Source organism: Eleginops maclovinus, chromosome 19 (assembly GCF_036324505.1).
Source record: "Eleginops maclovinus isolate JMC-PN-2008 ecotype Puerto Natales chromosome 19, JC_Emac_rtc_rv5, whole genome shotgun sequence".
Classification (NCBI taxonomy): Eukaryota; Metazoa; Chordata; class Actinopteri; order Perciformes; family Eleginopidae; genus Eleginops; species Eleginops maclovinus.
In genome coordinates, this window is record NC_086367.1 from 5,911,879 (window position 1) to 5,926,414 (window position 14,536).

The 14,536-nt window shown below is 38.6% G+C and overlaps 1 protein-coding gene across 1 annotated transcript in view; it reads left to right on the forward strand.

Annotated features, from left to right (window-relative positions):
* The window catches only part of kiaa1109 (KIAA1109 ortholog), a 147,501-nt gene that overhangs the window by 61,250 nt on the left and 71,715 nt on the right, over positions 1-14,536 (forward strand). Inside the window, 5 exon segments of the mRNA XM_063908622.1 lie at positions 2,512-2,696; positions 3,088-3,263; positions 4,685-5,261; positions 8,228-8,426; positions 10,522-10,785. Of these exon segments, the coding sequence (XP_063764692.1) occupies positions 2,512-2,696; positions 3,088-3,263; positions 4,685-5,261; positions 8,228-8,426; positions 10,522-10,785 (1,401 nt within the window).

Consider the following 14,536-nt stretch of genomic DNA (forward strand, 5'->3'; position numbering starts at 1 on the left):
ATAAAAAAATTATATTCATGATTTAAAAAAAACAAAAAACAATCCCTCCAATATTTTGAGGCTGCGGAAGAATCTTTGTCGCACATATGATTTTATTTTACCTTTTGAGTTATGAGATGAAAGACATAATTCTGAGAGGAAAGTCTGAATTAAGATTACAAAGATCACACTTCCTCTTCAGAGAGATCACTTAAACTACTTTTACATGTTTCTAGGTTGCTAATTCTGCAGGAAATACTATCCAACTATCCCTTTCCCCCCTTCATGCTTCACTGAGTACAGAGTCTAAACCAGATCAGAACTCACTTGCTGTTGCTGTTTTAGACCTGCCGGACACTCTTGTCAACATCTACCATTACCAGCCTCTGCCGTCAGCTAAAAGTCCAGGAGAAGGTCAGGGAGTGTTGCTCAGTGTTGTGTTGACGCTGTTGGTGAACTACCTGGCTAGCAGTTAGCTTGTCCCCCTTTGTTAGTTTAATAGTCACCTAAAACGCTCGGTTGGTGTAGAACTAAAAGTAAAACTAATAGTTTTAGTTGTGAAAATAATACAAGATGACCTTCATTTATGCTGAAGGGAACTTGATTAGATATTAATCTACAAGGAATGGTGTATATCATGATTATATATTATATGAAATGATTTAGATTTGTATTCTGACCTTTGCATTTGTGCGGTGTGCAAAGTTTGTCTGTAGCTGTTTGTTTTTTTTACAATATAACTGGTCAGGAAATCTCTAATTCTACACAAAATGCCTTTGTACAACACAACCATGATACAAATAATCATTTTTAATAATAATACAATTAGTTTAAATAAATCAGTCAGAATTCTGACAATTCTGAGATTTAATCCCAGATTAAATCTCAGAATTGTTTTGGGGGAAATTCTGAGAAAAGTCAGAATCCTGATATTTCTGAGATTAAAGATCAAATTCTGACTTTTTCCAAAATCTCAAAAAACATTGTTACATGTTGCCCTAATCAACTTCTGTATGCATCACAACTGCAATATGCGTTAAAATGATCACATAACACCCCACATGTACTTTCAAATGTGTGTAATAATGTAATGATGTGAAAATAGTGTATATGCAGCGTATTCAACTCTATACTGTAGCTTAGGCCTGCAGCAGTGTCACCATGATGGATCGATCCAAACTCTGTGTTGGAACCAGAGCATGTGAGGGGATTTTTAGAGACCTAGAATGTTTGCTCATCCGATACGAAGCCTCTGCTCATCTGTACCCCCTCTCATCGGCTGAGTCACTTGATCTCTGTGGAGATGTGTCTTACCATCACAGTTCAGCTGATGTGTGGGTGCAATTACGTTTGAAGAAAGGCTGGTTGTGAGCCCATGACGATAAGGGTTGCCGTTATCTCCCCACCTAGGTGTCAGTCATCGGCAGCAAAGCACCTGAACACATTAAAGGAATGAGATGTGGCTGTTTACACTTCCAAATTGTGCATAAAAAGGCCATAAAGTTCCTCTTACGCTCCCTTTAATGTGACACTTGCCTTCCATTTAATTCACTCTAACATCTGTGGTTATGAGAGGCGAGGGGTAAAGTGTTTCACTCTGAGGCGCTCTGCTCCCTCACTGCTGCTCGTATTACCAGAGGGCGGGGTGATAAATCGATAGTATTTCCTCACATCATATCATATTTGTCAAGATTTAAGAGGTTGCGTAACATTAGGAACCAATAGTCCGCCATGAAATATTGTTGCAAAATAAATCAAATCAGAACGAGGGTTTTGTGACTGTTGCAAAAAATGAAGAAAGTCATACAAATATTATTTAAATATAAAGAGTTCATATTATTTTTAATGTATTTCTTTTTTTAAACAAATATAGGTACAGTATAAGTACATCTTTATATTAACATGAGTAGTTGAATTAAAATGTTCTATAAAAGATCAAATAGGATAAAATATTTATGCAAGCATAACAACTAAAATATATAATACAGTAAAATGTTATTTAATATGTATAAAACTGTAAGAAGTTAAATAAGAATGTGATAAATAAATATACACAATAAAATATAGTACAAATATTCATATTAAAATAAGAAGTTAAATAAAAATGTGCAATAAAAGATCAAATATTTGACAATAGAATAAAACATTTATATAAACATACATTTAAATGAAATTGTGAAATAAAATATAATAACTATATTATACAAACATAAGAACAGAAATTAATAGTCTGGTCATTCTACAACGTGTAACACTAAATATGTAATAATGTGTGTATTTTACTAAATATGCAGTGGTGTTTAATGGTGAAATAAGTACAGTTTCAGCACTCTTAAGGGAGGAATAAAACCAATATTGAAATATTTGATCAAAAATATCATTTTATATGATTTTATCCACATTGCCCAACCTATATTAACAACAAGGTTATTGATAGAAACACTGAGACGCTCACACGCCCTGCAGGCATCACATAGCATCAGCTCCGAGCTCACACCACATGTATCCTAAACATCTGTTCTACACCTGCAGGTGGGGCGTGTAACTTACCCACAATCCCCTCCGCCTCAGACTTCAACACGGTGCTCTCCAGCGACCACGACACCCTGGACGGGACACACTCCCAGCATTCCCAGCACAGCACCAGCCAGGACGACATGGCAGACATCGAGGAGGGGAACCAGTGCCCCGCGGCTGTTCAGCTGGCCGACGCTCAGGTGCTGTGAACATAAAGATATTTATACAAAACATTAGAAGTTAAAACACGTTGGTAAAAACTCCCCGGGGAAACAGTTGCTCTGTTTCAGAATGAAATAAAATACAACATTTATAAAGTTGCATATAGTGTAAAATATCCAGTTAAAGTACCTGAGAGTTGTACTTAAAATACAATACTTGGATAAATGTACTTCATTTAAATTCCAACGTTGCTTATGTCACTTAATAATGTAAACTATGCTAGGTGGAACAACTAATATTTGTCAGCAGAAACCGTAAATTAGCTTAGCATGGCTGAGTCTATCTCGGTACATATCCTTTGTTTTGCCTTGATTCATGTTTATTATCTTCCTGGGTTTGTGTCTTGATCTCTGTTCCTCCCCCCCTCAGGTTGTTTTCAAGCCTTTGCTGAGCTACACAGGTATCCAGGCCCAGGACGCCACTCCTCTCAGCTACAAGATGTACTTCGGAGAGCATCTGTCTTTCTCTGGAAACCTGGAGTGTCTCCGGGCAGACATCGTGGACTCCGACACCTCCAAAGAGCGGAAAAACAAAAGATCCAGGAGGTAAGATCAGCCCCAGCCATACATCCATAACAAAAACAGATTTGGTAAAACACAAAAGATCCTGCTGGTAAAATAAATCCTGACCATAAATAAAATAATGTTTTTACTAACTTATAGAATGAAGGGCTGCATGATTTCAAATTAAAAAGCTAATCACGATTATTTTGACTTATATTACATTTAGAGTTGATTTTCAATATTGTAGGGATTGATCACATTTCAATAACAGCTTTGTTTATCTTTGAGAAATACATTAAAATGATTTATAGTGTGATTTTTATTTTGAGCAAATCTGTTAAATGTCATATATGATTGGTTAATTCTGTAGAATACGATTTGTAGGTCAGGATATCTTCAAGAATTCTTGGTATTTTAACACACATTTAGCGTCTAATAAATCCTCCAGTTTGAATTTTTAATAATGACAATAAAATAGTGTTGCAGGAAAAAGTCCTAAAACCGGGAAATGAATTAGCATTTTGCCACTTCCTGTTTAGCTTGTCTGTAAATCAATGGTTTTCTTGAAGGTTTTGTTTTTGGTTAAATGCCTGATATAAGATCTGTGGTTAACTCAAGCTCAAGAGATTCTCATATTTTGCTCCGTCAGTTCCTATCCCACTGACGCTTCTATGAGTCTTTTAAAAAGGCGGTTGCTAAATGAGACTGATAAACGTCAGCACGGCGAATATTAGCAGCCTTTAGCTTAGCGGTGGTGACGTGAAGTCATACCATCATCAAATAGTTAGTTTAAAGCCTAACGTTAGTGTTTCACTGGAGATAGCCTCTACCATACAACCTGCTGAACACCCATTTTTAAGTATTTCGCCATAGTTTCTCTTGGATATCTTACACTCACACTGTACATTTTACATTTATATTCAATTTAATATGTAATTCCTTACACACTTAGTGTATATATAATATCCTGCTTTATATTTTGTGTAGATTTTTATTCCAACATGTGTATTTTCTGCTTTTTTAATGCTATTTTTTTTCTATTGAGATGTTTACATTTTTAATTGTTTATTTCTAGTCTTTTAATTTCGCTAATGTACAATACCTTGTCTTTTTATGCTGCTGCAACACAAACAAATCCCAAATTGGGATCACTAAAGTAATTCTTATCTTATGGCCACAGATTAATTTTTTTTATTGAAAAATCCAATGGAAGTCATTGTTTTTTGTCGAGGGAACCCTTGAGATACTGCCAGGTCTGCCTCCAAAAATATGTCATCATTTCACCACTCTATATCACCAACCCTTATTGCGATATCAATGAATGTGCAGCCCTAACAGAATGTCTGCTTAACACACACACACACACACACACACACACACACACACACACACACACACACACACACACACACACACACATATACACACACATAACCCTCTGCGGTCCCTCCCTCTCTCTTCAGACAAGGCATGGTAAACCTCCCCCTGCTGGAGTTCAAGCCGGCGCTGCTCATCGAGACGTTCAGCCTGAACGCCGTGGTGATGGAGAAGTCGACGAGCGCTCCTCAGGGCCCCACCGCGGCCCCGCTGTCCTTCCACGACCTGAACCGGCGCCACTACAACACCTTCCACTGCGACTTCACCACCGCCTGCCAGTCCATCAGCCAGCGGGTGGACATGGCCCTGGTGCGCCTCATCCACCAGTTCAGCACCATGATTGACGACATCAAGGCCACGCAGACCGACATCAAGCTGAGCCGCTACACCGCCGGCTCCGCCTCCCCCACCCCCACCTTCAAGGCGCGGCCGTACCGACACTTCAGGTCATCGGACTTCAGCCGTAGCTCCCGGGGAAGCATCAACGGGGCAGGGCGCAGCGGGACCCAAACACTAAGGAGCAAGAGAGGCTTGGGGGGAGGGGGAGGAGGTGGTGCCGGGGGCTTACCGCCTAACGGGCCTCCGTCAGGCATGGACACGCTGGGGAGAAGGGAGCCAAGAGGACGCACCTCCCTCGGACGATCGGAGCGACGCACCTCCAAGGTAAAGAAGACATACTGACTTTTGAAGAGTCATTTTAAAAGCTTTATGGCTTACTTTGTTAACAATATTTTAAAAGAGGGATGTCAACCTTTTTGTAGGATCTTTTCAGTAAAATGATATCGCTAAGCAACAGTAATAGTAGTTCATTATTAATAGTTTGGACCTCTAAACTCTGCATAAATACATACAGGTGTTTTCTCCCAGTTTTTGATATAGGTTGCAACGCTGCAACAGGAAATGAGCTTGGCTATGCCTTCTAATTATAATTATTTTCAATAGTTATTCAGAGGCAGAATATGTTTTGGGATAAGTTGAATAATCAATTGGTCAAAAAAAGGCAACACTTACAGTTTTCCTCCAGGGTGATATCTGGAGATATGTTGTTTGTCTAAAGCCCAAATATATTCACTCACGCAGTGTTGGCATAAGTACTCATATCCTGTACTAAGTACACATACTATGGTCTTAAAATACTCCACTACAAGGAAAAGTGCTGATATAATATAATATTGACATAAAAGTATTGGCATCAAAATATACTTAAAGTCCAAAATGTAGTACTCATTAAGTAAAATGGCCTATTTCAGAATAAAGTATAGAAGAATGATCATACAAACATACCTAAGGCCTCAAAAGAGGAAGTTGTCGTTATGCGGAGTGGATCTTTTCACGTTATTTTATCCCTATGGTAAAATGGACGGTTAAATGATCCTGTTTTTATCCATTGCAGTTGGTCAATGTGGACCAAAATTAAGATACTATAAAACAGTGAGTAGATTAGTAGTACAGAACTGCATTAAAGAAGCAATACATTGAAATAATAAGTAAAAATATGGCTAAAAAGTACTAACCAAATGTACTTCATTACTTCCCACCACTGCACTGAGATGAGTGTGAAATCTTCATAATTGAGAGGCTGATTATTGCAATTTCTGTTATTTTAAGATTCATATAAATAAAACAAATCAAATTGTTATTTAATCACTCCCTTTAAACTGCCAGTATTTATCTGAGAACTTTAGGGAAACTCTTTCTCAAATAGTGTTAAAATAATCCCATTATTCAACCTGTCTGGTCCAACACACTTTTAATAGAAAACACGGTCTGTGTCTGAAACTGTTCTTCACTCAGACTGTAGAGGGAGCCAGTAGATAGTGAGACTGTCAGGAACAGCTTCAGCTGTCGGTGGGAAAGTCTTTCAGTCCGTCCCCGGTAGAGTCCTCTCTACTGCTCGGTTTGACTCGACGGCTCTCCAAAGGGACGTTTTTTTTGTCCTTGACATCAAATTTGTTGCTTTGAAGTGAAGGGATTTTTATCGACCTATCAGGTGCCACAATACCTTCTAGGGATATAAACCTAGGAATCTCTCTCTACAGGACTGAGGTACTCTCCTGCTCACTGGTTATATTCATGAGTTCAGGGTGTCTTCATTAGCTGACTCAGTACAGCAAACAGTGGAGCAATAAAAGAAGGATTGATTCAGTGTATTTACCCCTCAGCTCCATGACATGAAATGTATTTATACTATCCCTACCCTCACCCCACCCGTCCCCTCCGACCCCTACATTGAAAACCAAAAATAAATAAAAATGACAATAGGAAAATAAAGCAGATTAAAGATAATAAATCAATAAATCAACAGATAAACTAATGAATACATAGATAAATAGAAAGATGGATAGATAGATATATGGACAGATTTGGAAGGATATTAATATTATCAATCACATTATTTTTTTAATGGTTTAACCCAAAATTACATTGATCCAATATAGGAAAATAAAATGACTTACTAAATAAATGAATTAATAAAAACAATTATATTATAAATAAATAAATAGGTGTAACAGATCCTGATTATACTATATAAATACAAAGAACTGTCCTCTGCTATTCGGATGGGGAGTTTTAAAGGATATTTATATTATATAACAACAACTATTAGAAATGAATAGATGAATAAATACATATAAATAAACTAAAGGTATTCAAAATAAATAACATTGTGCAAGTGCATAATAATGGAAACAAATACAGGAAAATAAGACAGATAATTATTACATAAATAAATAAAATGTCGTCAAGTTAAAATAAATACCAGGTCCTTAACCCATTTGTACCGGATGCTGCGCAGCGCAACATTCCATCTACCGCCGGCTGCTGCGTAGCGCAGCTTTGAAGCTCCTGCCGGCTGCAGCGTAGCGCAACATTGTTGATTTGTCGTCATTTTCATGAGGCATGCAGCATATAATGCACTGTCATTGGTTCAAATACACATGGTGGGTCTTGTTGGGGTTTTTAAACCACGTGACCACCCAAATGTCGTGTGGTTGGCCGACAATCACGTCAATCACTCAGACATTCAGACACTTGCGGTTTTTAAAAACTTTTTTAAAGGCAAAAATGGCTACGATCGACGAATACTTTGACAGCGACGGCAGCGATTTCGAATTGGGAGAGAATGAGGAGTTTGAGAGGGAGGTGGAAGTAGAAGTTTTTGTACCTGATGATCCTTTGGTAGAGGACTTTCCCACCCCTTTTTTAATTTTTTATAAAAATGTGTTGGTATGTTATTGCTAAGGGAGCATGTTTTAATACAACCTGTGAGTCTTACCTTTTAAGTGCAATTTATTTCATGTTTCTATGTGCTACAGAAGCTTAGATATTAAGGTTTTCATAGACGTTGCCAATTCTTAGTATTTTTTCAGAAAACCCTCAGGAGATAAGGACATTTATATCTACTATACATAGGGTTTTAGAGCCGTTTTTTGCAGGTGTTTTAGGAGTAAATGGGTTAAGGCAGAGAGAGGACTATTAGGGGATTTCCATTCAAGTAAACTTCAGCGACAAACTAATAAAGATGCTTGTGTCAATATTTATCAGCTTGCCTGGCAGTCAGTGGCTCCTGGAAAACCGAACAGATGTGACAGTTCTATGTGATTCGTAACGTGGAGTGTTGTGTTCAGGTGTCCAGGAAGGGCTCGCGTGACGTGGCCGACCACATGGCCATCCAGATGGACGACTCGGACTCCATCACGGTGTCGGAGCAGAGCGAGCCGTCGGCAGAGTGTTGGCAGAACATGTATAAGCTGCTCAACTTCTACTCCCTCATCTCCGATCCCACCGGCATCCTGGAGAAAAGCTCCCCAGAGAACTGCCTGTCAGGTGGGAATCAACCCCGGGCCATTCATCCACTTCCTGGTTTCCCTCCATGTATTTCCATCCCGCCTCACTGCGCACCACTACTGATTACAGCTTAATTTCTTAGGTTTTGAACACAATTGCTGTTCTCTGTGATTTCTTTTCTTCCTTCTATTCAAGTCTTATTTCATACCCTCTTTTTCCTTTCTTCCTCTCAGACCTGAAATACACCTCTTTACTGTTTTATGACCACTTTATGGATCGTACTTAAGAAAAACAATGCATTCAATACATGTATATTGATGTGCAGGTTTCATTCATATTTGTCCTCATACATGGCACATGTCATTGTATGCATGCTACCTACACAAGTAATTACTCAGCTGCTGGTATGCTACATGCAGTTTTGCAATACTTTATTTTTTCGTTAATAGTTATAATAATTATAATAATAATCCAATCCAACTTTATTTATAAAGCACTTAAGCACATAACTTCCAGAACAAAGGGCTGTACAGAGAAACACAAAATCACAAAGCGCAGCTCACAAAAAAACCAAATACAAGCAGCCATATAATAAAAACGATATACTATTAGTACATATTATTTGTCATTTAATACAAGCAAGATATGCATATGAAGTAATACAAAATAAAATTTAAATAAGAAATGATAAAAAAACACCCCATATATTTATATATATGTATGTGTGTGTGTGTGTGTGTATAAACACAAAGTTCAGGACATTTCAAATGACGACGTCGACAATCTATTGCGATCTGATACCCAAAGAACCAAAAATAGACATGTCACATTCAGAGCATTTCCCCCCCACACACGATCCCACTATTGGTCAGAGCTTATTTTGTCCCATTTCATGTTGTTATGCCACCTTGATATTGATGAGAATGGTCCACAGATGATAAATAACATTATTTTGTTTGGTTAAAAACAACATTTTAAAAGCTGAATCATGGAGTCTACGTTGATGTTTTATAACTAATACTGAAATACTAATTTGATAAAGTAAATGTTGATTGTATAATTTGTTCTCAACTCTCCACTAAAGTATCTAGCAGTACACGCAATATATGCCATTACATTACATGTCATTCAGCTGATGCTTACAGGTAAGCTGTAGAGGATGGATGGTTGAATAATATGTCACAACGTCTGTTGCCAATAGTAGACACTGAGGAAAACAGAAAGCTAAATGTTAGTCTTTGCTTCTTCAGTGAACACTTGGAAATGCAAAGAGACAGGAGAAGGTAAAACGTTTTCCTTTGCCACGGTAATGTATAAAAAGGATACATGTCTGTACTTCCTTTTAGCTTAACAGTTATTTTTTCTTTCAGTCATTGTATCCTGATAATACCTTTTGCTGCTGTAGATGCTTCAACTCCCTGAGGGCTTCATTAATATGAGAGGAGCTGGTAGTAGTGGGACACCTTGATGTGATGACAGAATGAGTTCCTGTGGGACTATAACGTTGCTTGTTTTAAAATACAGTACAGTAATTGTCGCAGGTCCAAAATAGCCTCATGTTATCCTGCAGTGAAACAAACACTGCATAGTGTAATTAAATTACAGCCCACAATCAATGTTTAGTCTTCACAAACGTACTCTAAATATGTAGTGAAAGGTTCTCACTGTGTATTATATGAATCTTGACTTCAATCAAGTTATTCTCATGTAATCTAGTATACATCAGAAAATAGAGGATATATATGGGAACCCTTAGATGCAAACAAAGAAAAATAAATATCTGATAATATAATATTTTGGTCTGATCTAAAATGGTTGATTTACTGTGGGTGTGCATAAAGAATAGGTGGGAAAAATGTGATTCAAGGATAATCTTTTTTTCATTCTTTTTTTAAACAAAACATTTTCGAAGAAAGTTTTTGTATCAAGAAAATAAATGATTTATTTAAAAAAACGTAAATGAAAAGAAAGGACAATCCACGTTAAGGTAAAATAAAAATGCATTATATTCTGTAAATAGTGAACTTTTACCCCTTGTGGCCAGAATATGTATTACAACAAGCGCTTGATCCTGAACTGTGAGTTATTCTTTTAAATCTCTTCTTCATCTGTACTCTCACCTTATGTTTTGCAGAAGGTGGCCGGCGGCCCTCGGAGCCGCTCTGTAAAGTGATCTTTGAGAACGAGCAGCAGGACAACAGCACCCCCAACAAGCCCCCAGGTTCAGGGGGGCGCCGGCGCAGTCTGGTGAGCTCCGAGCCACAGCACGTCACGCTCATCGTGTTCGGCATCGGCATGGTGAACCGCACACATCTGGAGGCTGATATCGGGGGGCTCACCATGGAGGCGGAGCTGAAGAAGATCCACGGAAGCTTCACCCTGAAGGAGAAGATGAAAGGTGAGGCGGAGATTTGTGTGGGTGTTTATCGGAAATAGTTTTACTTAACTTAATTTCCCTGATGTGTAAAGAACAAAGTGTTGTGTTGTTAAATAGTGCTGGGAAATACGGATTATATCAAATATCCTGATATTTTTTACAAAATACCTTGATATTGATAATGTACAGAAGAGGAAAAGTCTTCTGACATTATTGTGAGGATTCAATAGTTGTTTCTTAGAATTCTGCAAAAAAGGTCAGAATTCTGACTTAAAAAAAATAATTTACAAAGTTTGCATCATCAGTAACGACGACATAATTACTAAGAAGGTAAAGAAAAATGATTTAAGTTAAAAAAAATCATGCAAACCATCAAAACCTTGAGCAAAGTCATGGTTGAAAGACCCTACTGGAATTGGAGGATTAATACTATTGTTCCTAAAATAATTCACGTTTCTCAGCGCCTGAACACAAACCCAAAACTAGATTAGTTGGCACAAAATTAAAACATGGTGGAAATTCATTTCCTGTGCAACACACTCCATGCAAGACATAATGTCCACTTATTTGTAGGCTCTCCACATCACAGTTTAGTCTTACAATACTTAATTCTGCTTCTTCCCTGCAACATTATGTATATTTCAGTATTATATTCCACTCCTTAATGCCTTCCTTAATTTAATGTTAAGTTTATTGTTGGAGGATCCTGGAACTTAACATTTACATGACCTATGCTAAGCTGTAGCCTTGGTGCATATAAAGCTTTTGAATCTTTGAAAACCAGTCCTTTCGATAATTTCCATTTTAATAAACAACATTTGTAGACTTTGGCCTTGAATTTTTCACCATTAGGCAAGGCAAGTTTATTTATATAGCACCTTTCAACACAAGGCAATTCAAAGTGCTTTACAAACATGAAAGACATTAAGAGCGTTAAAAAACAGTGCAGTATAAACACATTATAAAAAGGCATTTAAAAACAGTCATTTAAGAGCAAAGATAATGCAATAAACACAACAGGTATAAAATACATGAATAAAAGTCACAGTGCATTGTTCGATCAGAACAGTTCAATTAAAAGCAGCGGCAAAAAGAAATGTTTTCAGCCTGGATTTAAAAGTAGTAAGAGTAGCAGTGGCCCTGCAGGGTTCTGGGAGTTTGTTCCAGATATTTGGAGCATAATAACTGAACGCTGCTTCTCCTTGTTTAGTTTTAAATCTGGGGACAGAAAGTTGACCTGTCCCAGAAGACCTGAGAGTTCTGGGTGGTTCATAATGTAGCAGGAGATCACAAATGTATTTTGGGCCTAAACCATTCAATGCTTCATAAACCAGCAGCAGAACTTTGAAATCAATTCTCTGACAGAGAGGAAGCCAGTGTAAAGACCTCAGAACTGGAGTGATGTGATCCACTCTCTTAGTGTTAGTGAGGACTCGAGCCGCAGCGTTCTGAATCAGCTGCAGCTTTCTAATGGATTTCTTAGTGAGACCTGTAAAGACAGATCCTGCTGTGACATTAGTCCTTTAATCCTAGATATGTTCTTCAGGTGATAGTAGGTGGACTTAGTGAACTGTTTTAATGTGACTGTTGAAGTTCGGGTCTGAGTCCATGACTACAGCTAGGTTTCTGGCGTTAGCTGTTGTTTTGAACAATGCTGACTGAAGCTCAGCACTGACTTTTTGTCAGTTCCTCCTTTGTTCCAAAAACAATTACCTCGGTTTTGTCTTTGTTTAATGGGAGAAAGTTCTGACTCATCCAGTCATTGATTTGTTCAATGCACTTACTCAGTGTTTTAATTGGAGCATAGTCTCCTGGTGAAATGGTAATGTAAATGTGTGTATCATCTGCATAGCTATGGTAACTTGTTGTGTTGCTTTTCATTATCTGAGCCAGTGGTAGCTTGTAGATGTTAAAGAGAAGAGGCCCCAAGATGGAACCTTGAGGAACCCCACATGTCATATTTGTCAGCTCTGATGTGTAGCTGCCTATAGAAACAAAGTGTTCCTGTCCTTTAAGTAAGATTCAAACCTATTTAGAACTGTTGCCGAAAGTCCCAACCAGTTTTCTAGTCGGTCTAGCAGTACGTTGTGGTCAACAGTGTCAAATGCAGCGCTGAGATCTAATAATACTAACACTGAGATTCTGCCACTGTCTGAGTTTAAGTCGATGTCATTGAAGATCTTAACAAGAGCAGTCTCAGTGCTGTGGTGCGGTCGAAAGCCTGAGTGGAACACATCAAAACAGTTATTTGCATCCAAGAAATGACTCAGTTGTTTAAAAACTACTTTTTCAATGATTTTACCTAGAAATTGGAGGTTTGATATGGGCCTGTAATTACTCATTGCTGAAGCATCCAGATTAGTCTTTTTTAAGAACGGTTTAATTACCGTATTTGCCGGACTACAAGGCGCACCTGAATATTAGCCGCACAAGCTAAAATTAGGGGGAAATCCTGATTTGTTCATACATTAGCCGCACCGGACTAAAAGCCAGCAGGTGTTTTAATGTTTAATTACCATATGTAAGAGAATATGCACAAAGGGGATTGTCAGGAAAGAGATGGCTGTTTGGGAACACATCCCTTTTATTAACATTTTGGTACATATTTGCATAACTTTTTACGTATAAGTATCGGTAATTACAAGTACGAAACATGTACTGTGCTGTTCAAACGAGTAACAAATGTACTGTATAACAATAACCTACAGCACACCAGAAAAATATAATCGGCCTACCTTTTGGGCTAAGGTGCAGTAACACGGCTTTAACAAGAAGAAAAGACAGTCATTCCTCGCCATCTTTGTCTTCTTCTGCACACTAAAACCACCAGAGTCCTCTTCTTCAGTGTCGGAAACGAACAGGCTCAGGGTGGCTTCGTCATCCACTCTCCCAGTCTCTCCTTCGTTGTCGCTTTCAAAACCAAAGAACTCCTCGTTGTCAGTGTCGGAATCGAACACCCTCTGAAGGGCCGTGGCGGTTTCCTCCTTTTCATCACGCAGCAGTCCAGCCCTTCGAAATCCGTTGGTGATCGTGGATGTTTTGAAACTTCTCCACGCTGTCAGGATCCACTGGCAGACTTGGGCAAAACTTGCTTTTCGCATGCGACCAGTTTTGGTGAATGATTTATCGCCGCTCGTCATCCACGCCTCCCACTGAACGCGTAGTGCTACTTTGAACGCACGATTCACACTGATGTCGAGTGGCTGCAGTTGCTTTGTTGTGCCTCCAGGAATCACTGCTGGAATAGAGTTTGTGCTCTTAATGGCTGCTTTCACAGAATCTGTGATATGGGCCCTCATGCTGTCCAAAACGAGCAATGCTTTTTTTTGGCTCACTCCTTCATTACACTTTCCATCATCCACCCTTTCTTGTTGACTTTAACAGAGATGCCGCTCGGGATCTCTTCTCTTGGCATAGTCATCCGCTTAAAGATCACCATTGGCGGAAGTTTTAACCCGGATGCTGTGCAGCCCAGAACACAAGTGAAATTCGTTCTCTCATGGCCAGTGGTTCTCACCGTGATGGATGATTCACCTTGCTTGTTAACAGTCCTAGTGAGAGGCAGGTCAAACGTCAACGGCACTTCATCCATATTTATGATCTCGTCCGGTCCGATGGAATATTCGTTTATCTTTCTTTGTATGAATTTGCGGAAGTTTGTTATTTTTTCCGCGTAGTCGGGAGGGAGTTGCTGACACACAGTCGTCCGCGCCCTGATGGACAGTCCTTTTCGTTTCATAAATCTGTGACACCAGGATGGTCCACCTCTGAA